The sequence below is a fragment of the Callithrix jacchus genome, chromosome 12 (assembly GCF_049354715.1).
Source record: "Callithrix jacchus isolate 240 chromosome 12, calJac240_pri, whole genome shotgun sequence".
NCBI lineage: Eukaryota > Metazoa > Chordata > Mammalia > Primates > Cebidae > Callithrix > Callithrix jacchus.
In genome coordinates, this window is record NC_133513.1 from 30,369,221 (window position 1) to 30,391,303 (window position 22,083).

General features: G+C 44.5%; 1 protein-coding gene, 1 long non-coding RNA gene and 1 pseudogene across 4 annotated transcripts in view; 1 reads left to right on the forward strand and 2 right to left on the reverse strand.

The window, feature by feature from the left end:
- Positions 1-22,083, forward strand: part of LOC118146233 (uncharacterized) — a 58,856-nt gene that overhangs the window by 14,319 nt on the left and 22,454 nt on the right. The gene's annotated exons all lie outside the window — the stretch shown is intronic.
- The window catches only part of BCL7C (BAF chromatin remodeling complex subunit BCL7C), a 56,828-nt gene that overhangs the window by 2,491 nt on the left and 32,254 nt on the right, over positions 1-22,083 (reverse strand). The window contains exon 6 of one of the 3 annotated variants that reach the window (XM_078345169.1): positions 6,453-6,482. The exons of 1 other annotated variant lie outside the window; for it this stretch is intronic. In XM_078345169.1, the coding sequence (XP_078201295.1) occupies positions 6,468-6,482 (15 nt within the window). In that variant the 3' untranslated portion in view covers positions 6,453-6,467. Of the gene's footprint in view, positions 1-6,452; positions 6,483-13,996; positions 15,747-22,083 lie in introns of those variants that run through there. One more of the 3 variants, XM_054242782.2, reaches the window with a different exon arrangement.
- Positions 12,575-12,670, reverse strand: LOC118146505 (U6 spliceosomal RNA; annotated as a pseudogene).

Below are 22,083 nucleotides of genomic sequence, written 5' to 3' on the forward strand. Positions count from 1 at the left end.
CTCTACTAAAAATACAAAAATTAGTCGGGTTGTGGTGGCACGCACCTGTAATCCCACCTACTCAGGAGGCTGAGACAGGAGAATCGCTTGAACTAGGGAGGCAGAAGTGGCAGTGAGCTGAGATTGCACCACTGCACTCCATCCTGGACAACAGAGCAAGACTCTGTTTGGAAAAAAAAAATTTAGAAGAGCACGGTGGTTTAGCCTGTTATCCCAGCACTTTGGGAGGGAGGCCAAACAAGGATGATTGCTTGGGTTCAAGGTTAGCCTGGGGCCAGGCTTGGTGGTTCATGCCTCTAATCCCAGTACTTTGGGAGGACAAGATGGGCAGATCATTTGAGGTGAGAAGTTCAAAACCAGCCTGGCCAACATGATAAAACCCCGTCTCTACCAAAAATATAAAAATTAGCTAGGCATGGTGGTGTGGAACCTGTAATCCCAGCTACTATGCTGAGGCAGGGTAATTGCTTGAGCCTGTGAGGAAGAGGTTGCAGTGAGCTGAGATTGCACCATTGCACTCCAGCCTGCGTGACAGAGTGAGACTCCATCTCAAAAAAAAAAAAAAAAAAAAAAAGGACCAGCCTGGGTAATATAGCAAGATTCCATCTTTATGAAATATTAAAAAATTAGCCCAGCATGATGGCATGTGCCTGTAGTCCCAGCAATTGGGGTGGGGGATGGGGTGGCAAGGTGAGAGGATCACTTTAGCCTGAGAGGTCCAAGCTGCAGAGAGCTATGGTCACGCTACTGCACTCCAGCCTGGGCAACAAAGCGAGAACCTGTCTATCTCTTTTTTTAAGACAGAGTCTTGCTCTGTTGCTCAGGCTGGAGTGCAGTGCTGCAATCATAGCTCACTACCTCAAACTCCATATCTGAAGCGGTCCTCCCATCTTAGCCTCCCAAGTAGCAGGGATTTACAGGTGCACATCATGCCTGGTTAATGTTTGTATTTTTTATAGAGATGGGGTTTTGCCATGTTGTCTAGGCTGGTCTTGAACTTTTGGGCTCAAGTAATCTGCCCACTTCAGCCTCCCAAAGTGCTGGGATTACAGGTGTGAGCCACTCGCCTGGCCAAGACCCTATCTCTTTAAAAAATTCATTTTCAACTGTCGTCACTGAGTGAAATTTTGCCACCCTGCTAACACTTATGTATGTCCTTAATACTCAGTTAGTTGTTGGTACCTAATAGCATTGATCATTAAAATAACCAGGAGTAGGAGTTCTTGGAGGGTAGCTGATTACATTTTTTTTTTTTTGAGACGGATTCTTACTCTGTTGTCCATGCTGGTTGGAGTACAGTGGCTCCATCTCAGCTCACTGCAAGCTCTGCCTCTCAGGATCAAGCAATTCTCCCACCTCAGTCTCCCAAGTAGCTGGGATTACAGGCACCTGCCACCATGCCCCCCGAATTCTTTTGTATGTTTTTAGTAGAGACGGGGTTTCACCATGTTGGCCAGGCTGGTCTTGAACTCCTGACCTCAGGTGATCCACCTGCCTTGGCCTCCCAAAGTGCTGGGATTACAGGGGTGAGCCACTGTGCCCTGTCTGATTACATTTCTTGAGACAAGAAAAATCAGGATGGGTTTATAGCATCCTGTTAATACCAGGAAAAAAAAATACACACACACACACACACACAGAGTTTTGCTCTTCTTGCCCAGGCTGGAGTGCAATAGCGCAATCCTGGCTCACCTCAACCTCAACCTCCGCCTCCAGGGTTCAAGCGATTCTTCTGCCTCAGCCTCCCATGTAGCTGGGATTACAGGCATGTGCCACCACACCTGGCTAATTTTTGTACTTTTTTAGTAGAAGTGGGGTTTCTCCATGTTGATCAGCCTGGTCTAGAACTCCCTCCCCACCTTGGCCTCCCAAAGTATTGGTATTACAGGCATGAGCCACTATGCCAGGCTGGTAAGGATATTTTCTTTCTTCTTCTTCTTCTTCTTTTTTTGAAACAGAGTCTTGCTCTGTTGCCTAGGCTGGAGTGCAGTGGTGCAATCTCAGCTCACCGCAACCTCCATTTCCTGGGTTCATGTGATTCTCCTGCCTCAGCCTCCTGAGTAGCTAGGACTACAGGTGCCCACCACCACCACGCCCAGCTAATTTTTGTATCTTTTTTTTTTGAGATGGAGTTTCGATGTTGTTACCCAGACTGGAGTGCAATGGCAGGATCTCGGCTCACCGCAACCTCCGCCTCCTGGGTTCAAGCAATTCTCCTGCCTCAGCCTCCTGAGTAGCTGGGACTACAGGCGTGCACCACCATGCCCAGCTAATTTTTGGATTTTTAGTAGAGATGGGGTTTCACTGTGTTGACCAGGATGATCTTGATCTCTTGACCTCGTGATCCACCCGCCTTGGCCTCCCAAAGTGCTGGGATTATTAGGTGTGAGCCACCATGCCCAGCCAAGTTTTTGTATCTTTAGTAGAGATGGGGTTTCACCATGTTGGCCAGGCTGGTCTCGAAGTCCTGACCTCAGGTGATCCACCCGCCTCGGCCTCCCAAAGTGTTGGGATTACAGGCCTGAGCCACTGTAGTTGCCAAAGATGACTGCTACTAGCTGTAACAATTTTAATCATGCTTAAGTAAAATGTCTGGGAAACGATGTCTTTAACTCCTTAAAAGTAGAAAGTTATGATAGTCTTCAAAAAGGTAATTGTACTCTCTAATAAAGGTAATAACAATAAAATATAATTTGACAACTGTTGTCAATAGAAGTGTTAATATATGGGCATTTTGTTTCTTCTGTTTTTCTTCCTGAGGAGTAAATGTAAACTTGTATTTATCTGTGCAAAAAGGAAAGAATAGAACGAGAGAACTGTGTCCAGTAACCCTGGGAAAAGCAAACCTCCACCGTGACTGGACAACACTTACGAACCTGTAAAGTGACCGGGTAGGAGATTTCAGTAGTTTGTTCTGAATAGTAGTCTGATGATGAGTTACTCGTGTGCCCTAATGAGAACTAACTTAAACACGCCTCAGAAAATAGTTCTCAACCTAGGAAACTTTAAAGAAATACTGATATTTAGGTCCCTTCACAAAAGATACCCAGATTTCTTAAAAGGGGTTAGTATCCAGAGTGTATAAAGAACTCCTGCAACTCAACAAGAAAAAACCCAACTTAAAAACATGGCAAATAGCTGGGCGCAGTGGCTCACGCCTGTGATCCCAGCACTTTGGGAGGCCTAGGTGGGCGGATCACTTGAGGTCAGGAGTTTGAGACCAGCCTGGCCAACATGGTGAAACCCCATCTCTACTGAAAAAACAAAGTTAGCTGGGCCTAGTGTTGCATGCCTATAATCCCAGCTACCTGGTGTTGCACACCTATAACCCCAGGCTGAGGGAGGAGAAGAATCCCTGGAATCTGGGAGGTGGAGGCTGCAGTGAGCTGAGATTGTGCCACTGCACTCCAGTCTAGGCAACAGAGCAAGACTCCATCTCAAAAAAAAAAAAAAAAAAGAAAAGAAAGAAAAAGGCCAGGCACGGTGGCTCACGCCTGTAATCCAAGCACTTTGGAAGCCAAGGCAGGTGGATCACAAGGTCAGGAAATGGAGACTATCCTGGCCAATATGATGAAATCCTGTTTCTAATAAAAATATAAAAATTAGCTGGGTATGGTGGCGTGTGCCTGTAATCCCAGCTACTCAGGAGGCTGAGGCAGGAGAGTCGTGTGAACCAGGGTGTTGGAGGTTGCAGTGAGCTGAGATAGTGCCACTGCGCTCCAGCCTGGGTGAGAGTGAGACTCCATCTCCAAAAAAAAAAAAAAAAGCAAAGGACTAGACATTTATCCAAATAAGATATACAGTGGATGAGAAACAAGCACATGAGAAAACGCTCATCACTAATCATTAGGGAAATGCAAATCAAAGCCATAGTGATATCATCACCTGACACCCAACAGGATGGCTACTGTCAACAAAAAGTAAGTGTTTGGTGAGAATGTAGAGAAATGGAAACCCTTGTTCACTGTTGGTAGAAATGTAAAATGGTGTAGGTGCTATGGGAAATAGGCAAGTTCTCAGAAACAATCTAGCAATTCCAGCTGCTGGGTATATACCAAAAATAATTGAAAGCAAGGTCTCAAAGATATTGAAACACCCATAGCAGCAGTATTCACAGTAGTAAAATGAGGGAAGTGCCAATTGACAGATGAGTGGGTAAACAAAGTGTGGTATTAACATACAGAGGAATGTTATTCAGCCTTGAAAAGGAAGAGAGTTCTGACTCATGCTATAACATGGATGAACCCAGAGGACATCATGTTAAGTGAAATAATCTAGCCACAAAAGGATAAATACTGTATAATTCCACTTATATGAAATACCTAGAGCTGTCAAATTCATAGAAACAGAAAGTGGAATGGTGGTTGCCAAGGCACGGGTGGAGGGGAGAATGGAGAGTTATTGTTTGATGAGTACAGTTTTCAGTTTGGCAATATGAAAAGAGAGTCCTGGGCCAGGCGTGGTGGCTCACACCTGTAATTCCAGTAGTTTGGGAGTCTGAGGTAGGCTGGTTGCTTGAGCCCAGGAGTTTGAGACCAGTCTGGGCAACATGGTGAAACTCCATCTCTACAAAATACAAAAATTAGCCAGGTGTGATGGTGCATGTCTGTAGTCCCAACTACTTGAGAGGCTGAATTGGGAGGATCACTTGAGCCTGGGGAGGTGAGGCTACAGAGAGTTGTGATCATGCCACAGCACTGCATTCCAGCCTGGGCAATAGGCTGTTATCTGTTGGAAATCTGTTGCACTAACTATACGAATATGTTTACCTGTTTTTTGTTGTTGTTTTTGTTTGTTTGTTTGTTTGGTTGGTTTTTGGTTTTTTTTTTTGTTTTTTAGTAAATTTGTTTTTTTTTTTTTAAATGGTGCTAGGGCTAATGATCAATGGCTCAGGTTTGAAGCCGTAGAACTATGCAACGTGATTCCATGTCTCTGTCTAGATTCTGCCACCTCAGCTTTTTCTGAGACAGTTTCCTTTTTCTTTAGGGTAGAGTAGGATTACAAAATCTCTAGGAAGGTATAAAGATAATAACTGCAGCACTTTGGAGGCCAGGAGTTTGAGACCAGCCTGGCTAATGGTGAAACTTCATTTCTACTAAAAATACAAAAATTAGCTGGGCACCTGTAATCCCAGCTACTTGGGAGGCTGAAACAGGAGAATCACTTGAACTTCGGAGGCAGAGAGTGCAGTGAGCTGAGATCGAGCCATTACACTCCAGCTTGGGCAGCAAGAGTGAGACTCCATCTCAAAAATACTAATAATAATAACTGGTAGAATTACTGAAACTGTCAAAAGGTATACAAATTGGAACTCAAAAAGGTGTCAGAATAAGAATAAGAATAATTTGGGAGACTGAGATGGAAAGGTCTGTTGAGACCAGGAATTTGAGACCAGCCTAGCCAATGTAGTGAGATGCTGTCTCTACCAAAAATTTAAACAAATTATCTAGGGGTATTCCCAGTTACTCAGGAGACTGAGGTGGGAGGCAGGGGGTTGGGGAGAAGATCGATTGAGACCAGGAGTTAGAGGCTACAGTGAACCACAATTGCACCAGTACACTCCAACCTGGGTGACAGAGTGAGATCCTGTCTCAAAGAAAAAAAATCAATGGTTTTTAGAACTTTATAACCAGTTTTGATTGCAGAGTTTTAGTAAATTCTATAATCATTGTATTTATGCTTAAAATGTATGAAGTAGTTGAAAGATCCAGCCGTATTGAATTTGTATTTGCAGTTTAAACTATTTAAGATACATTAGTTAGTCAAATTTGTTATCAAAACCAAAATCACCTATGGGAAAAATGGCTTTTAATTTTTTTTTTTGTTAAATGGAGTCTAGTAAATTAAGCAATTAAATGGTATAGCAGGGAGTGGCTATTTCTTTCCAGCCCAGAAGCATCTCAGATATTAAGTCATCTATCAGTGTGTTCTTGTGAGGACTTTAAGAAGATGCAGATAAAGCACTTGGCACTGGGCCTGCAACACAGGATATGTGCAAATCCAATTCAAATGAGTTAGTTTATTGAAGAGGGCAGGGGGTAGCAGCAGGAACAGACATCAGAGAGGCATAGTGCAGAGAGGAGCTCTCCCAGGCATGCTGTCTGGCTGATCAGGTGGCCAGGCAGTCGACTAGCACATGTTAACTGAGCCGCAACAAGGTGCCAGCCACTGGAGACGTGATGGTGAAGAATTCAGGGACCTACCATTTTTCCTCCATGGACTTCTCTCAAGTCCTACTGGCTATCTTAGCCACCAACAATTCCCTACCACACTTTTCCCTTCGGGATTTTCATGAATAGAACCAGGACATTCCAGGCTTGGCTTCTTTCCTGTCCCAGGTTGGGCCACTGGCTTCTCCACAGAACAGTCCAACGGTCTCAATTCAGGGCACAGGCACTCAGCTAATCTCCAGCAACGTGGTTAGGAGCATGGGCTTTGGATTGGATGACAGAGGTTTGAATCCTGACTCAGCTGCTTCTTGTCTGTGACATTGGGCAAATAATATAACATTACAAAGCCTCAGTTTTCTTATCTGTATAGTAGGGAGAATAATCCCTACCCAAAAGGAATGTGATGATTAAATGAGATTATATGCCTGTATCTGTATATAGTATACAGATATAGATCAGAGATAGATGGTAGGTAGGTAGGTAGGTTGATAGATGATTGATAGATAGTGGCACTGAGTAACATTAGTGGCTGCTGTTAATTGCCTTAATATTCTGGTTTCTTCAGGGTCTGCTCCTTGGAGGATTTTGGTTATTTGTTTGTTTTTGAGATAGAATCTTGCTCTGTCACCCAGGCTGGACTGCAGTGGTGTAGACTTGGCACACTGCAATCTCCATCTCCTGGGTTCAAGCAATTTTCCTGCTTCAGCCTCCCTAGTAGCTGGGATTACAGGCATGCACCACCACACCTGGCTAATTTGTGTATTTTTAGTAGAGACGGGGTTTCTCCATGTTGGCCAGGCTGGTCTTGAACCTCGCCCAGAGGATTCTGGATATTTGTTTATGAATATAAGCAAACAGATTAGGCCAGGAGTAGTGGCTTACACCTGTAATCCCAGAACTTGGGACGCTGAGGCAGGTGGATCACTTGAAGTCAGGAGTTTGAGACCACCCTGGCCAACATGGCGAAACCCTGTCTCTACTAAAAAAATACAAAAAATTAGCCAGCCTTGGTGGCACTCACCTGTAGTCCTAGCTACTCGGGAAGCTGAGGCAAGAATTACTTGAACCCAGGAGGTGGAGGTTGTAGTGAGCAAGATCACGCCACTGCACTCCACCCTCAGCGAAAGACAGAGACTCTCAAAAAAAAAAAAAAAACCCAAACAGATTAGATCAGACCAGTGGCAGAATGTTTTTTTCCGGGTATTCATTCATTATAGCATTTTCAGGAAGTTTTAGCCATTTTATTTCACATTTCCCCCAAATCACAGATAAATCAATGAAGAATATCAGAAAGATTCTGGGGAAAAAATGTCTCTATAGACAATAGCCAGGGTGGGCAAGTGGTTGCAATGCACAGGGTGCATCTGAGTCCCCAGGATCTAAGATCAGGGCCCCTCACAACTCCCAGAGGTGGGTGCCATTCACTACCAGGTAAACAGAGATCTGTATAGTTAGTGCAACAGATTTCCAACAGATAACAGTACCTTGTTTAAAGGAAAGGGCACCTTTTTTCCATTTAACACAAAGTTGCTAAAATTTATGAATGAGCTGAAGAGCTGACTGTGGTTTCTCTAGAGGATAGAGTGTGTACCATGCTTACTTGTCTATTGGGCTGGATTAGGATCTAAGAAACCTGTAGCAGAGGGACTGTCTTCTAAATTTGGGGCAATGAATGTGATAGACAGGATTCTAAAGATGCCTCCCCTCAAGATTCCTGTCCCTTGGTTATTCAGTCGAGCACTGATCTAGGTCCTACCTTTTAGAAACATTCTTTATGTAGAATCTAAAAAGAAAGGATTTGGAAGATGTAATTAAAATTCCAAGTCAGCTGATATTAGGATACTGAGATTATTACCCAATCAGGTAGCCATTTAAAAGCAAGGTTTTTGGCTGGGTGCAGTGGCTCATGCCTGTAATCCCAACACTTTGGGAGGCCAAGGTGGGCAGATCACAAGGTCAGGAGACTGAGACCATCCTGGCCAACATGGTGAAACCCCGTCTCTACTAAAAAGACAAAAATTAGCCAGGCGTGGTGGTGCGCGCCTGTAATTCTAGCTACTCCAGAGTAGGCAGGAGAATTGCTTGAACCTGGGAGACAGAGGTTGCAGTGAGCTGAGATCGAGCCATTGTACTCCAGCCTAGCTATAGAGCAAGACACCATCTCAAAAAAAAAAAAAAAAAAAGACAAAGTTTTCTCTACCTGGTAGTAGAACAGGAAGTTATGAGAGGCATTTGAGGCATTGCTGACTTGAAGACAGAGGAAGCCATGTGCTGAATAATGCAGAGGCCTCCAGAGAGCTGCCTCTAGCCAGCGTCCAGCAAGGAGCTGAATTTGGCTAACAATCTAAATGAGCTTGGAAGTGGATTCTTCCTCAGAGCATCTGTATAAGAGCTCAGCTCAACCAACACCTAGACTTTGCCCTTGCAAGCCTGAGCTGAGAAACCAGTCAAGCCCATACAATGGGACTTAGGGAACTGTGAGATAATAAATGGTTGTGGCTTTAAACTGCTAAATGTGTAATGATTTGTTATGCAGCAATAGGAAACAAATATATTTGTTTCATGAAAGAGCTTTGCTGGAGAGAACTTGGGAATCCCTCCAAGGAGAGGGTTTTATCAGCTGTCTTGCGTTATGTTGGTGGTGAGAACACATTTTCCCCACTTATAGAGATAGAGACCTACTGGTGTAACACTACTAACCTTTCCCCACCTCCCGACTTACTTAGGAAGGAATGGAGTTATTAGGAAGGAGAAATGATATATCTATATACTTGTTCCTTCCTCTGTTTTTCCCCTTGAGAGCGAAGTCTCACTCTGTTGCTCAGGCTGAAGTGCAGTGGCATGATCTCAGCTCATTGCAACCTGCGCCTCCCAGGTTCAAGCAATTCTCCTGCCTCAGCCTCCCAAGAAACTGGGATTACAGGCGCATGCCACCATGCCTGGCTAATTTTTGTATTAGTAGAGACAGGATTTCACCTTGTTGGCCAGGATGGTCTCAATTTCCTGACCTCATGATCTGCCTGCCTCAGCCTCCCAAAGTGCTGGGATTACAGGTGTGAGCCACTGCACCTGGCTGTCAAATTCCAAGTCTTACAAGGGCCTGTCAAGATCTAGTATTGCCTGTGACTATGGATGGGTAAACATGGTCCAGAACTCAGGAAGAAGAGAGATGTATTAGTTCTGTTCTCAGGCTGCTAAAGACATCCCTGAGACTGGGTAATTTATAAAGGAAAGAGGTTTAATTGACTCACAGTTCAGCATGGCTGGGGAGGCCTCAGAAAATGTACAATCATGGTGGCAGAAGGGGAAGCAAACACGTCCTTCTTCACATGGCAGCAGGAATAAGAAGTGCCGAGCAAAGTGGGAAAAGCCCCTTATAAAACTATCAGATCGAATGAGAACTCGGTCACGGTCACAAGAACAGCATGGAGGTAATTGCCCCCATGATTCAATTACCTCCCACCTGGTTCCTCCCATGAAACATGGGAATTATGGGGACAACAATTCAAGATGAGATCTGGGTGGGAACACAGCCAAACCATATCAAAGGATATAATTAATGGTCTCCCTCATCTCTCCCACCCTGGCCGGAAACCACATATAAACATGCAGCCCTGGAAGAATTGACCTAATCTGGTCACCTTTGAAAACTTAGAAGAGAGCTGCACAGGTAGATGGACTTGAGGAAAGATGCCTGCCTGCACTTGAAAGCCCTGTAGGTGAGGCTTCCCATTCATGACTTAATAGTTGGATGGTGGTCTGCAAATGTGTTTAATACTGGGTGTTGGGGACTGAATTGTATTTCCTGCTGCCCACCCCAATTCATATTAAGAAGTCCTGATACCTCAGAATGTGACTGTATTTGGAGAGGGCTTTAAAGTGGTAACTGAATTACAGTGAAGTCGTTAGGGTGGGCTCTAATGCAATATGACTGGTATACTTAAGAGGGAATTTAGACGCAGACATGTGCAAAGTGAAGACCACGTAGAGACACAAGGAGAAGACGGCCATCTACTGACAATGAGAGATGCCTCAGAAGAAACCAACCCTGCTGAAACCTTGATCTTGGACTTCCAGCTTCCAGAACCATGAGAAAATAAATTTCTGTTGTTTAAGCCACCCAATCTGTGGTGCTTTGTTATGTTATACTTAACTAGCGAACATACTGGCCACTCAAGAGGAAACTTGTCTTATACTACTTGCCTCTGTGTGATAGAACCTAATATACTATTCTGACTGCTAATTGTAAATAAAATAATGAATAAAGAAAAGTTACAGCCCATCTAAGGGACTCAGAAACCAAAGGAGAGAAGATCAAGCCAGTCCCCAGATGAAATGGCTTTAACCAAAGTAAAATTGATTGAGGTCTGTTTTTTTATTAAAAACAGTTACAAGAGCTCAAACTTCCTCGTCACCAATCCTGTTCCTTCCAAATCCCTGCCCATCCGGCCAAACCATGAGCAACTGCCCATGCGTTAGTATAGGTCTATACTTCTGGCCATTTATCATGCCAGACGTAGGAAACAAATGTACTGCTCAAAATCCCATCCATCGCAAGGCCATGACGGCAGATGGTGCAGACTCCTCTGTAATGAAGGACACTCCAGGAGGTCATGGGGTCTAATGGAGGGAGAGGAAGACAATGTAGCAGGAGCTGGTGTTGGGCAGGCTGCCATGGCTTATGCCAGTAATCCCAGCACTTTGAGAGGCTGAAGCAGTAGGATTGCTTGAGACCAGGAGTTTGAGACCAGCCTGGGCAACATAGTGAGACCTTGTCTTTACTAAAAACAAAAAGGTGAGCTAGGCATGGTGGCAGGTGCCTGTAGTCCCAGCTACTTGGGAGGCCAAGGTGGGAGGATGACTTGAGCCTGGGAGGTCGAGGCTGCAGTGAGCTGTGATTGTGCAGCCTGAGTGACAAGTGAGACCCTGGCTCAAAAAAAAGTTGGTGTTGAAGAATTTTTGAGTCTTCTATGCATGCTTGCTAGAGTATGCCTCTAGTGTGCTTGTTAGAGGCTCCATGTAGCATCCCTGTTTGCCATGGACACTGAGTTACCGGATCTGCTGGATCTTAAGCACCACACAATAGAGCAGCATGTGATGTGAAGCATCCTGGACTTCCTGCAGAGCCTTCTCTTGCTTTGGACCCTGCTCAAAACTAGCAGCATAGACTGGGCACTGTGGGTCACACCTGTAATCCCAGCACTTTGGGAGGCTGAGGTGGGTGGACCACTTGAGGTCAGGAGTTCGAGACCAGCCTGGCCAACATGGTGAAACCCCATCTCTACTAAAAATACAAAGACTGGCCAGGCATTGTGGTACATGCCTGTAATCCAAACTACTTGCGATGCTGAGGCAGGAGAATCTCTGGAACCTAGGAGGCATAGGTTGCAGTGAGCTGAGATTGTGTCATTGCACTCCAGCCTTGGCAACAAAATGAGGCTCTGCTTCAAAGAAAGAAGGAAGGAAGGAAAGGAAGGAAGGAGGGAGGGAGGGAGGGGGAGGGGAGGAGAGGAGAAGAGAGAGAGAGGGAGGGAGGAAGGAAGGAGGGAAGGCAGGCAGGCAAACTAGCAGCCTTACAGGTAACCCCATCGAAGAAATATGTTGCCTCCAAAATCCAAATGGCCTGCTAAGCACTGTGCCTGTTTTAGAGGGGAGTAGGTTGTAGGAGGTACAACTTGTCTTTCACCTTAGAGGAGATATCTGTATGTACTCCAGACCACTGAATCCCCAGAAACTTCACGTAGGCGGTGGGTTCTGAAGTCTTGTGGGGTTTGTCTCCCACCTTCTAGTTTGCATATGTCTTACTAAGCAGTGAAAGTGTTACTTGTTATTTCCTGCTGTCAGATCCAATAACATCAATATAGTGACAAGATGATCAAGATCTCTGAAGACTGTATTATGGCAGAGCAGAACTGACAGGTTTGAAGCAACCTGAAGATATATGGTGGCTTTGCCAGCTGAAAGCAAACTGTTTCTGGGGGTTGCTACATTTGGTATGGAGGAAAAGCCAGGTTGATAGCTGCATGCCACATGCCAGGGGCATACTGATTTGCTCCAAGAAAGATACTGCATCTGGGAACAGCAACTACAATTGGAGTCACCATCTGATCAAGTTTATGATAGTTCACAGTCATTCTCTGAGATGCATCTGACATCTGCACAGGCCAAACTGCTGGGTTAAATGGGTATGTGATAGGTGTCGTCACTTTTGCTGCTTTAAATTTTTTGGTGGCAGCATTAATCTCTGTGATTCCCTCAGGAATGTGGTATTTCTACTAGTTTATATTCTCTGTAGGGAGGGGAAGTTCCAGGGGCTTTCACTTAGCTTTTCCTGTCATATTGGCCTTCAGTCTGTCATTCAGAGAGCCTACGTGGGGATTCTGAAACTGTCAGTTTTCACTTTTAAAAAAAAAATTTTGACGTGTCATCCTTGCGCAAGAGCCATGCTAATCTTCTCTGTATCGTTCCAGTTTTAGTATATGTGCTGCCGAAGTGAGCACACTATGTCAGTTTTCAATCAGTTGTCTCAACTCTAAATGTCACCCTCCGATACCTGCTCTAAGATTAACGGCTGGACTTTTCATGCGTTTCTCCTTGCAAATAACATGATGTTATGCTTTGTTTGTCAGTAGAGGGCACTGGAGGGACACTGGAAGAAGAAGGGATGCATTTCCTGCTTCTGGTCCTGTTAGGTTTCATTTTTCTTGCTCTTGCTGCATGGTTTTTCAGGGGCAGATCCCAGTGGTTCTCTGCCCTAGATTCATGTCCAGAGAGAAAGTCCTTGGCGGGGCTCAGAGACCCCAGTTTGCAACCACTTTGCCATGTTCCCTCCCACATTGTGGATACCACAAATCCCACACCACATGCTGCCTTTGCAGTGTGACTCCTGGCACTTGGACTGTTTTTGCACACCCACCACTGGTCCTGACCCTCACGCGGCTTTCTCTAGCACTGAAGTCTGGCAGGGCAAGCTTCTCCAGTACTTGACTTATGTAGCAGTCTAGTTTTCTCCAGCACTGTGCTCTCACCAAGCACACTTTCACTAACAGGTAGAAAGCATGGCTTTCTCCAGCACTTGCTTCCTGTATGAGTACAGCTTCCTCAGGCACTAGGCTCTTGCTGAGCCTACATGCTCTTGTGCTTGACTCCTCTTACAGCCTGCCTCTCTTATAGTTACTTTTGCATGGTAGATCTTATTACTCCTTTTACTTACAAACTATTTATCTTTAACTAGAAAGATGGCAATACAGTCATGTGTTGGTTAACAGTGGGGATACATTCTGAGAAATGTGTCACGGGCGATTTTGTCATTGTGCAGACATCATGGAATGTAGTTACACAAACCTAGATGGTATAACCTGCTACTACAAGTCAAGACTATATGATGCAGATGATTGCTCCTAGGCTGTAGATGGGTACCACATGTTACTGTCCTGAATACTGTAGGTGATACATACATATATATATGTACAATACTGTCACATGATGGTAAGTATTTGCATATTTAAACACAGACAAGGTACAGTGAAAATACAGCATAAAAGATAAAATGGTATGCCACACTTGTATGCCATAGGGGTACTTAACAGGAATGGAGCCTGCAAGCCTGGAAGTTGCCCTAGATGAGTTAGTAAGTCAGTAGTGAGTGAATGTGAAGGCCTGGGACATTATGGTACACCACTGTAAGCTTTATGAATGCTGTATGTATAGGCTACACTAAATTTACAAAAAAAAATTTTTCTTCAGTAATAAATTAATTTTAGCTAACTGTAACTTTTGGTGCAAAAGTAATTGTGGTTTCAGACCATGAATTTTAAGTCATTATAACTAGGCTCAAACACATCTTTATTAATCAAAATAGGAATCATTACAATCAACACATTTTTTCCCAATGAGAAATAAGTATGTTTATTCCTGTCGCGTAAAAACCTGTGCTTTGGGATCCAGCGAACTCTTGGAAAGCATTTCCTGCACCCTGCTGGTTGTAGAAACATTTTTCCTGCAAAAAGCTGTCAGGATGCTTGAGGAAGTGGTAGTCAGTTGTCAAGAGGTCAGGTTAATATGGCAGATGAGGGAAAACTTCATAGCCCAATTCATTCCACTTTTTTCCATTTTTTTTCTTTTTTAAGACAGGGTCTTGCTATGTTGCCCAGGCTGGAGTGCAGTGGCTTTTCACAGGTTTGATCCCACCACTGCTCAGCACGGGAGATTTTTTTTTTTTGAGACGGAGTTTCACTGTTGTTACCCAGGCTGGAGTGCAATGGCACGATCTCGGCTCACTGCAACCTCCGCCTTCTGGGTTCAAGCAATTCTCCTGCCTCAGCTTCCCGAGTAGCTGGGACTACAGGCGCGCACCACCATGCCCAGCTAATTTTTGTATTTTTAGTAGAGACGGGGTTTCACCTTGTTGACCAGGATGGTCTCGATCTCTTGATCTCGTGATCCACCGCCTCGGCCTCCCAAAGTGCTGGGATTATAGGCGTGAGCCATCGCGCCCGGCCCAGCACGGGAGTTTTGACCTGCTCTGTTTCCGACCTGGACCGCTTCACCCCTTCTTAGGCAACCTGGTGGTCCCCCGCTCCTGGGAGGTCACCATAACGAAGCCGAACTTAGTGTGGACACCCGATCCGCATAGCACACTGCAGCCTAGAACTCCTGGACTCAAGCGATCCTCCAGCTTCAGCCTCCCGAGTAGCTGGGACTACAGGCACCGTGCCCAGCTGGTCTCTGGCTCCTAACCTCAGGTGACCCACCCACCTCATAATCCCAAAGTGCTGGGATTATAGGTGTGAGCCACTGTACCCGGCCTCTACTTTTGAAGCGTTGGTTATGTGTTGGTTGTGCAATGTGCAGTTGTGGTCGTGGGGAATGAGCCCTTTCTGATGACCAATGCGGCTGCAGGCCTTGCAGTTTTCAGTGCATCTCATCGGTTTGCTGAGCATACTTCTCTGATGTAATGGTTTCACTGGGATTCAGAAAGCTGCAGTGGATCAGACCAGCAGCAGACCACCCAGCAGTGGCCATGACCTTTTTTTGGTGCAAGGTTGGGTTTGGGAAGTGCTTTGGAGAATCTCAGTCCAGCCACAGAGCTGGTTGTTGCCAGTTGTCATATAAAATCCACTTTTTGTCTTACGTCACAATCTGATCAAGATATGGTTCACTGTCGTTGCATAGAATAAGATGACACTTCAATAAAACTTTTTTTTTTATTTTTGGCCAGCTCATGAGGCACCTGCTGATGGAGTTTTTCACCTTTCCAGTTTGCTTCAAATGCCAAATGGCCATAGAATGGTTGAGTTCCTTGGCAACTTTTGGTGTAGTTTTAAGAGGGTCAGCTTCAGTGATTGCTTTCAATTGGTCATTGTCAACTTCCGATGGCCGGACACTATGCTCCTCTTCAAGGCCCTCCTCTTTGCAAAACTTCTGGAGCCCCCACTGTACTGTATGTTTATTAGCAGTTCCTTTGCCAAATGTGGTGCTGATGTTGGGAGTTGGTTCCACTGCTTTATGACCCATTTTGAACTTGAATAAGAAAATCACTCGAATTTGCTTTTTGTCTAACATCATTTCCATAGTCTAAAATAAATGTAAAATAAACAGCAGTAATAAGTCATTTAAAAAATAAAGTGAGAAATGCCCTTTAAAATGATGTGTAACATAACCACATTTATTTAAGAATGTATTCCAGGTCAGGCACAGTGGCTCATGCCTGTAATCCCAGCACTTTGGGGGAGGCCGAGGCAGGCCGATCATGAGGTCAGGAGTTTGAGACCAGCCTGGGCAATATAGTAAAACCCCTTCTCTACTAAACTACAAAAGTTAGCCAGGCATGATGGCACTCACCTGTAGTCCCAGCTACTTGGGACGCTGAGGCAGGAGAATTGCTTGAACCTGGGAGGCAGAGGCTGCAGTGAGCCGAGATCACACCACTGCACTCCAGCCTGGGCAACAGAGCGAGATTCCGTCTCAAAAAAGAAAAAAGAAAAAAAAAAAAGAGAAAAGAAACAAAAAGAATATTCCAAAACCAAATGGCAAACTCCAACAATGACTTTTGCACTCACCTAATAACTTTATTACTTTTTTTTTTTTTGAGACAGAGACTCACTCCCTTTGTCACCCAGGCTAGAGTGCAGTGATATGATATTGGCTCACTGCAACCTCTGCCTCCCCGGTTTGGTGATTCTCCTGCCTCAGGCTCCCGAGTAGCTGGGATTACAGGTACATGCCACCACGGGCCTGGCTAGTTTTTGTATTTTTAGTAGAGATGGGGTTTCACCATATTGGTCAGGCTGGTCTCAAACTCCTAACCTCGGGTGACCCACCCGCCTCAGCCTCCCAAAATGCTCGGATTACAGGTGTAAACCACCTTGCCCAGCCAAACTTTTAATTTTTTTTTGAGATGGAGTTTCGCTCTTGTTACCCAGGCTGGAGTGCAATGGCGCATTCTTGGCTCACCGCATCCTCCGCCTCCTGGGTTCAAACAATTCTCCTGTCTCAGCCTCCCAAGAAGCTGGGATTACAGGCATGTGCCACCATGCCCGGCTAAATATTTTTGTATTTAATAGAGATGGGGTTTCACTATGTTGGCCAGGATGGTCTCGATCTCTTGACCTCGTGATCCACCCGCCTCGGCCTCCCAAAGTGCTGGGATTACAGGCGTGAGCCACCGCACCCAGCCCTGCCCAGCCAAACTTTTTAATTTTTTAAACTTACTGGCTCTTTTGTCAGTAAGCTTATTAATAAGTGTTATTACACTTAGCTTACAGTATACATTGTACAGCTGTAAAAAAAATTTCCTTTCTTTATATCCTTATTCTAGAAGCTTTTTCTATTTTAATTAATTAATTTTTTGAGGTAGAGTTTCCCTCTTGTTACCCAGGCTGAAGTGCAATGGCATGAACTTGGCTCACTGCAACATCCACCTTCTGAGTTCAAGCGATTCTCCTGCCTTAGCCTCCCGAGTACCTGGGATTACAGGCATGCACCACCTGTAATGCACCACGCCCAGTGAATTTTGTATTTTTTTTTTACTAGAGACAGGGTTTCTCCATGTTGGCGATGCTGGTCTTGAACTCTTGATCTCAGGTGATCCCCCTCCCTAGGCCTCCCAAAGTGCTGGGATTATAGGTGTGAGCCATTGCACCCAGCCAACTTTTTCTATTTTAAAAAGTATATTTTTCAATATTTTAAACTTTTTGTTAAAAACTAAGACACACATACACACACACATTAGACTAGCCTACACAAGGTCAAGATCATCAAGATCACTGTCTTCCACCGCTACATCTTGCCCCACTGGAAGGTCTTCAGAGGCAGTAACACACATGGAGCTGTCATCTTCTATGATAACACATTCTTCTGGAATCCCTCCTGTAGGACCTGCCTGAGGCTCTTCGTGAGGGACTATCACTCTTTCAGAAAATGTTCATGGTGGTTTGCATGGCAAATTTCTATTAATGAAAACCTTTCAGTGTTGGGGTCCATGTTTTCAGCATTTTAAGGAGTTTGTTGAGGTCTGCAGTGGTTTCTAATAAACCCTTCTCTGTGAATTTTCTTCGGGCTTTTTCTTCTCCTGCAGTTTCTTTTTTCTCTTGCCTCTTCAGCTATGTGTTCCTGTTCCAGTTCCAACATCTCCTCATTGGTCAATTCCTCAGAAATTACCTCTAGGTGCTCTACCATGTCATCCTCTTCCACACTCAGGTTAAAATTATTTGCCACCTCAACCAAAGGTTTATTGATTTTTGACACTTCCTCCTCCTTGACAAATACTTTGAAGTCATGGACCAACCTTTTGAGTGTCTTCTTCTGGATGGCATTCATACTGCACGGTGATATCACCCCAAGTCTAAGCAGGCTTCTTGATGCAGTCGTAGATGCATTGTAATCCTTCCAGAACTGTGTCTCTTTCAGCTGAGCAATCACCTGGGCAAAGGTCCTCCTCAGGTAATAGGCCTTAAAAGCTGCTACACCCCCTTCATCCATTAGTTGAAACAAAGAGGTGGTGCTTGTTTGGAGGGGAAAGCAGCAGTTAGATAATGAATATCACCATTAAAAGGAGGTTGTGCAGGAGCCTTATCAACAATAAGCAAAATCTTGACAAATATATTATTGCCCAAATAGTATTTCTGCATTTCTCTGGCAAAACAATTCAGGATTGCATCTTGGAAGAGGGGCTAGGTCATCCGTGACTTTATTTATTTATTTATTTATTTTGCCTAGGCTGGAGTGCAATGGCACCATCTTGACTCACCGCAACCTCCGCCTCCTGGGTTCAAGCGATTCTCTTGCCTTAGCTCCTCAAGTAGCTGGGATTGCAGGTGCCCACCACCGCACCTGGCTAAGTTTTGTATTTTTAGTAGAGATGGGTTTTTTTCCATGTTGGTCAGGGTGGTCTCGAACTCCTGACCTCAAGTGATCCACCTGCCTTGGCCTCCCAAAGTGCTGGGATTACAGGCATGAGCCACGGTGCCAGGCCATCTGTGACTTCTTATTGCTCCTGTAGTACATTGGCCATGTACGCTTACTGATATGCTTAACAGACCCGTGGTTCTCACTGTGTTAGATCACAAAGGGTTTCAATTTGTAGCCTACAACATTGTCTCCCAGGAAGACTGTTACCCTGTTCTTCAGAGCATTGAGACCTGGCACTGACTTGGCCTTCTTATGGTGAAAGTCCTCTTAGGCATCCATTTTCAGAATAGGGAAGTTTCATCCACATTGAAGACTTTCTCTGCCAAGTCATTTTCCTGCACAATCAGTTATCTACTACGGTTTTCAAAAATTCTTCAGCTGGCTTCACATCAGCACAGACTCACCACTCACCCAGGCTGACATGCAGTGGCGTGTTCTCAGCTCACTGCAACCTCCGCCTCCTGGGTTCAAGCAGTTCTCCTGCCTCAGCCTCCTGAGTGGCTGGGATTACAGGCACCTGCCAACAAACCTGACTATTTTTCATTTTTATTTTTAGTAGAGATGGGGTTTCACTATGTTGGTTAGGCTGGTCATGAGTTCCTGATCTCAAGTGATCCACCCACCTCAGCCTCCCAAAGTGCTGGGATTACAAAGGTGAGTCACCACACCCAATCTCACCACTCACTTTTACATTATGTAATTAATAACACAATCATTTAAACCACTCAGAGCTAGCAATAATTCAGCATAATAGTTGGGTCTAGCCTTTCCTTTTAATCACAAGCAGACTTTTGCTTTGGCTGAGATCATCATGGTGCCGAAAAAGCTATGCTTCTGTGTCTAGTCTTCAATCCAGGTCATTAAAGTGTCTCCACATCTGACATAGGCTGCCCTTCTCAATTTTTTTTTTTTTTGAGATGGAGTCTTGCTCTGTTGCTCAGGCTAGAATGCAGTGGCATGATCTCAGCTCACTGCAGGCTCCGCAGCTCCTGGGTTCAAGCAATTCATCTGCTTCAGCATCCTGTGTAGCTGGGATTACAGAGATGTTCCCACCACTACACTTGGCTAATCTTTGTATTTTTAGTAGAGACGGGGTTTTACCATGTTGGCCAGGGTGGTCTTGAACTCCTGACTTCAAGTGATTCATCCAACCTCAGCCTCCCAAAGTGCTGGTATTACAGGCGTGAGCCACTGCACCTGGCCCTGCCCTTCTTAAATTTTTCTGAGTCTCACTGCCTTCAATGAAGCAGATCCTTTAACAGCTTCTGCTCACTTTGTTTTTGTTCTTTAAGATCATTGCTATGGGCTGGACATGGTGGCTCACACCTGTAATCCCAACACTTTATGAGGGTGAGATGGGAGGATTGCTTGAGCCCAGGAGTTTGAGACCAGCCTGAGCAACATAGCAAGACCCTATCTCTATTTAAAAAGAAAAGAAAGAAAGAAAAAAAAAGATCATTGTTCTGGTGGAATGGGACAATCACCATCGCTGATTTTCCACCTTTGTAGTCCTTTGTCGTTTTAAATTTTGTTTCCAGGTCAGTTACTTGACGTGGCCTCTTACTGGTAACATTAACCATGGATTTGGTACACTTAGGGGCCATGATGAACAAAACAACACAAGATTAAATCAAGGACAAGAGAAAATGATGCAGTCAAGAGACTTGGAAAACATGTAACACAGCATACTGTTTTATAGTAAACTTTTTTTAATAAGTAGAAAGAGTACACTCTAAAAGAATGCTAAAAAGTGTACTATAGATAAACACATAAACCGGGACAGGTGCAGTGGTTCATGCCTGTAATCCCAGCACTTTGAGAGGCCGAGGCGGGCAGATCACCTGAGGTCAGGAGTTTGAGACCAGCTTGGCCGACAACCTCATCTCTTCTAAAAATACAAAAATTAGCTGGGTGTGGTGGTGCACCCCTGTAATCCCAGTTACTCGGGAGGCTGAGGCAGGAGAATCACTTGAACCTGGGAGGCAGAGGTTGCAGTGAGCCAAGATTGCACCATTGCACTCCAGCTCCGGCAACAGAGCAAAATCTGTCTCAAAATAATAATAATAATATCAATAGGGATAGCATCATGTAAAAAAAAAGTTAAAAAAATAATAAAATAAAACATATATAAACCAGTAAACATAGTCATTTATTATTATCAAGCATAATGTCCTTAACCTAATTGTATGTGCTTTATTTTTGTACAACTAGCAGTACAGTAAGTTTGTTTGCACCAGCATCACCACAATCATGTGAGTAAGGCATTGTGCTATGCCATTACCACAGCGCCAGTGTCACTAGAGGACAGGAAATTTTCAGCTCCATTATAATCTTACGGGACTACCATTATATATGTGGTCTGTCATTGATTGAATCAATGTTAATGCAGCACATAACTGTAGTTGGATCAAGTTTTTAAAAATCCATTATGCCAATCTCTTTCGGTCCGAAGTGTTACATTCATTTACATTTAGTGTAATTACTATCAGATAATCACTAATACGATTTTTTTTTTTTTTTTGAGATGCAGTCTTGTTCTCTCACGCAGGCTGGAGTGCAGAGGGGAGCTCTCTGCTTACTGGAACCTCCGCATCCCCAGTTTAAGCGATTCTCATGCCTCAGCCTCCTGAGTAGCTGGGATTACAGGTGTGCACCCTCATGCCCAGCTAATTTGTTGTACTTTTTGTAGAGACAGGGTTTCACCATGTTGGCCAGGCTGGACTCCCAACTCCTGACCTCAAATGATCCACCCACCTTGTCCTCCCAAAGTGCTGGGATTACAGGCGTAAGCCACTGTTCCCAGTTTAATAAGATTTATGTCTGTCATTTTGCTATCGACATGTCTTCCATTTTTTGTTCCTCTGTTCCTCCACTGCTACCTTCTTTTGTGTTATTTTCTAGTATTCTTCTTTAATTCCCTGTTGCCCTCTTGTTTCTTTCACTTTGTTCTTTTGAATTATTTTCTTAATTATTTACTGGGGATAGCACTTAACACCTTAATTTAAAACAATCTAGGCTGGGCACAGTGGCTTACGCCTGTAGTCCTAGCACTTTGGGAGGCCAAGTCGGGTGGATTACAAGATCAAGAGATCGAGACCATCCTGGCTAACACGGTGAAACCCTGTTTCTACTAAAAATGCAAAAAATTAGCCAGGCGTGGTGATGCATGCCTGTAGTCCCTGCTACTCAGGAGGCTGAGGCGGGAGAATCGCTTGAACCTGGGAGGCAGAGGTTGCAGTGAGCCGAGATCATGCCACTGCACTCCAGCCTCGGCAACAGAGCAAGACTCTGTCTCAAAAAAAAAAAAAAGAAATCTAGTTCATGTTAGTGCCACCTTCATTTGAGTAGCATACAGAAACTTTGCTCCTGTGTAATTCTGTTCCCTCTCTCCTCCTTTGTGCTGTTATTGTCATACAAGTTACATCTTTACATGTTAGAAGTCCATCAACACGGTTTTACAATTATTGCTTTTTACAGTTGTCTTTTAAAACATATAAGAGGA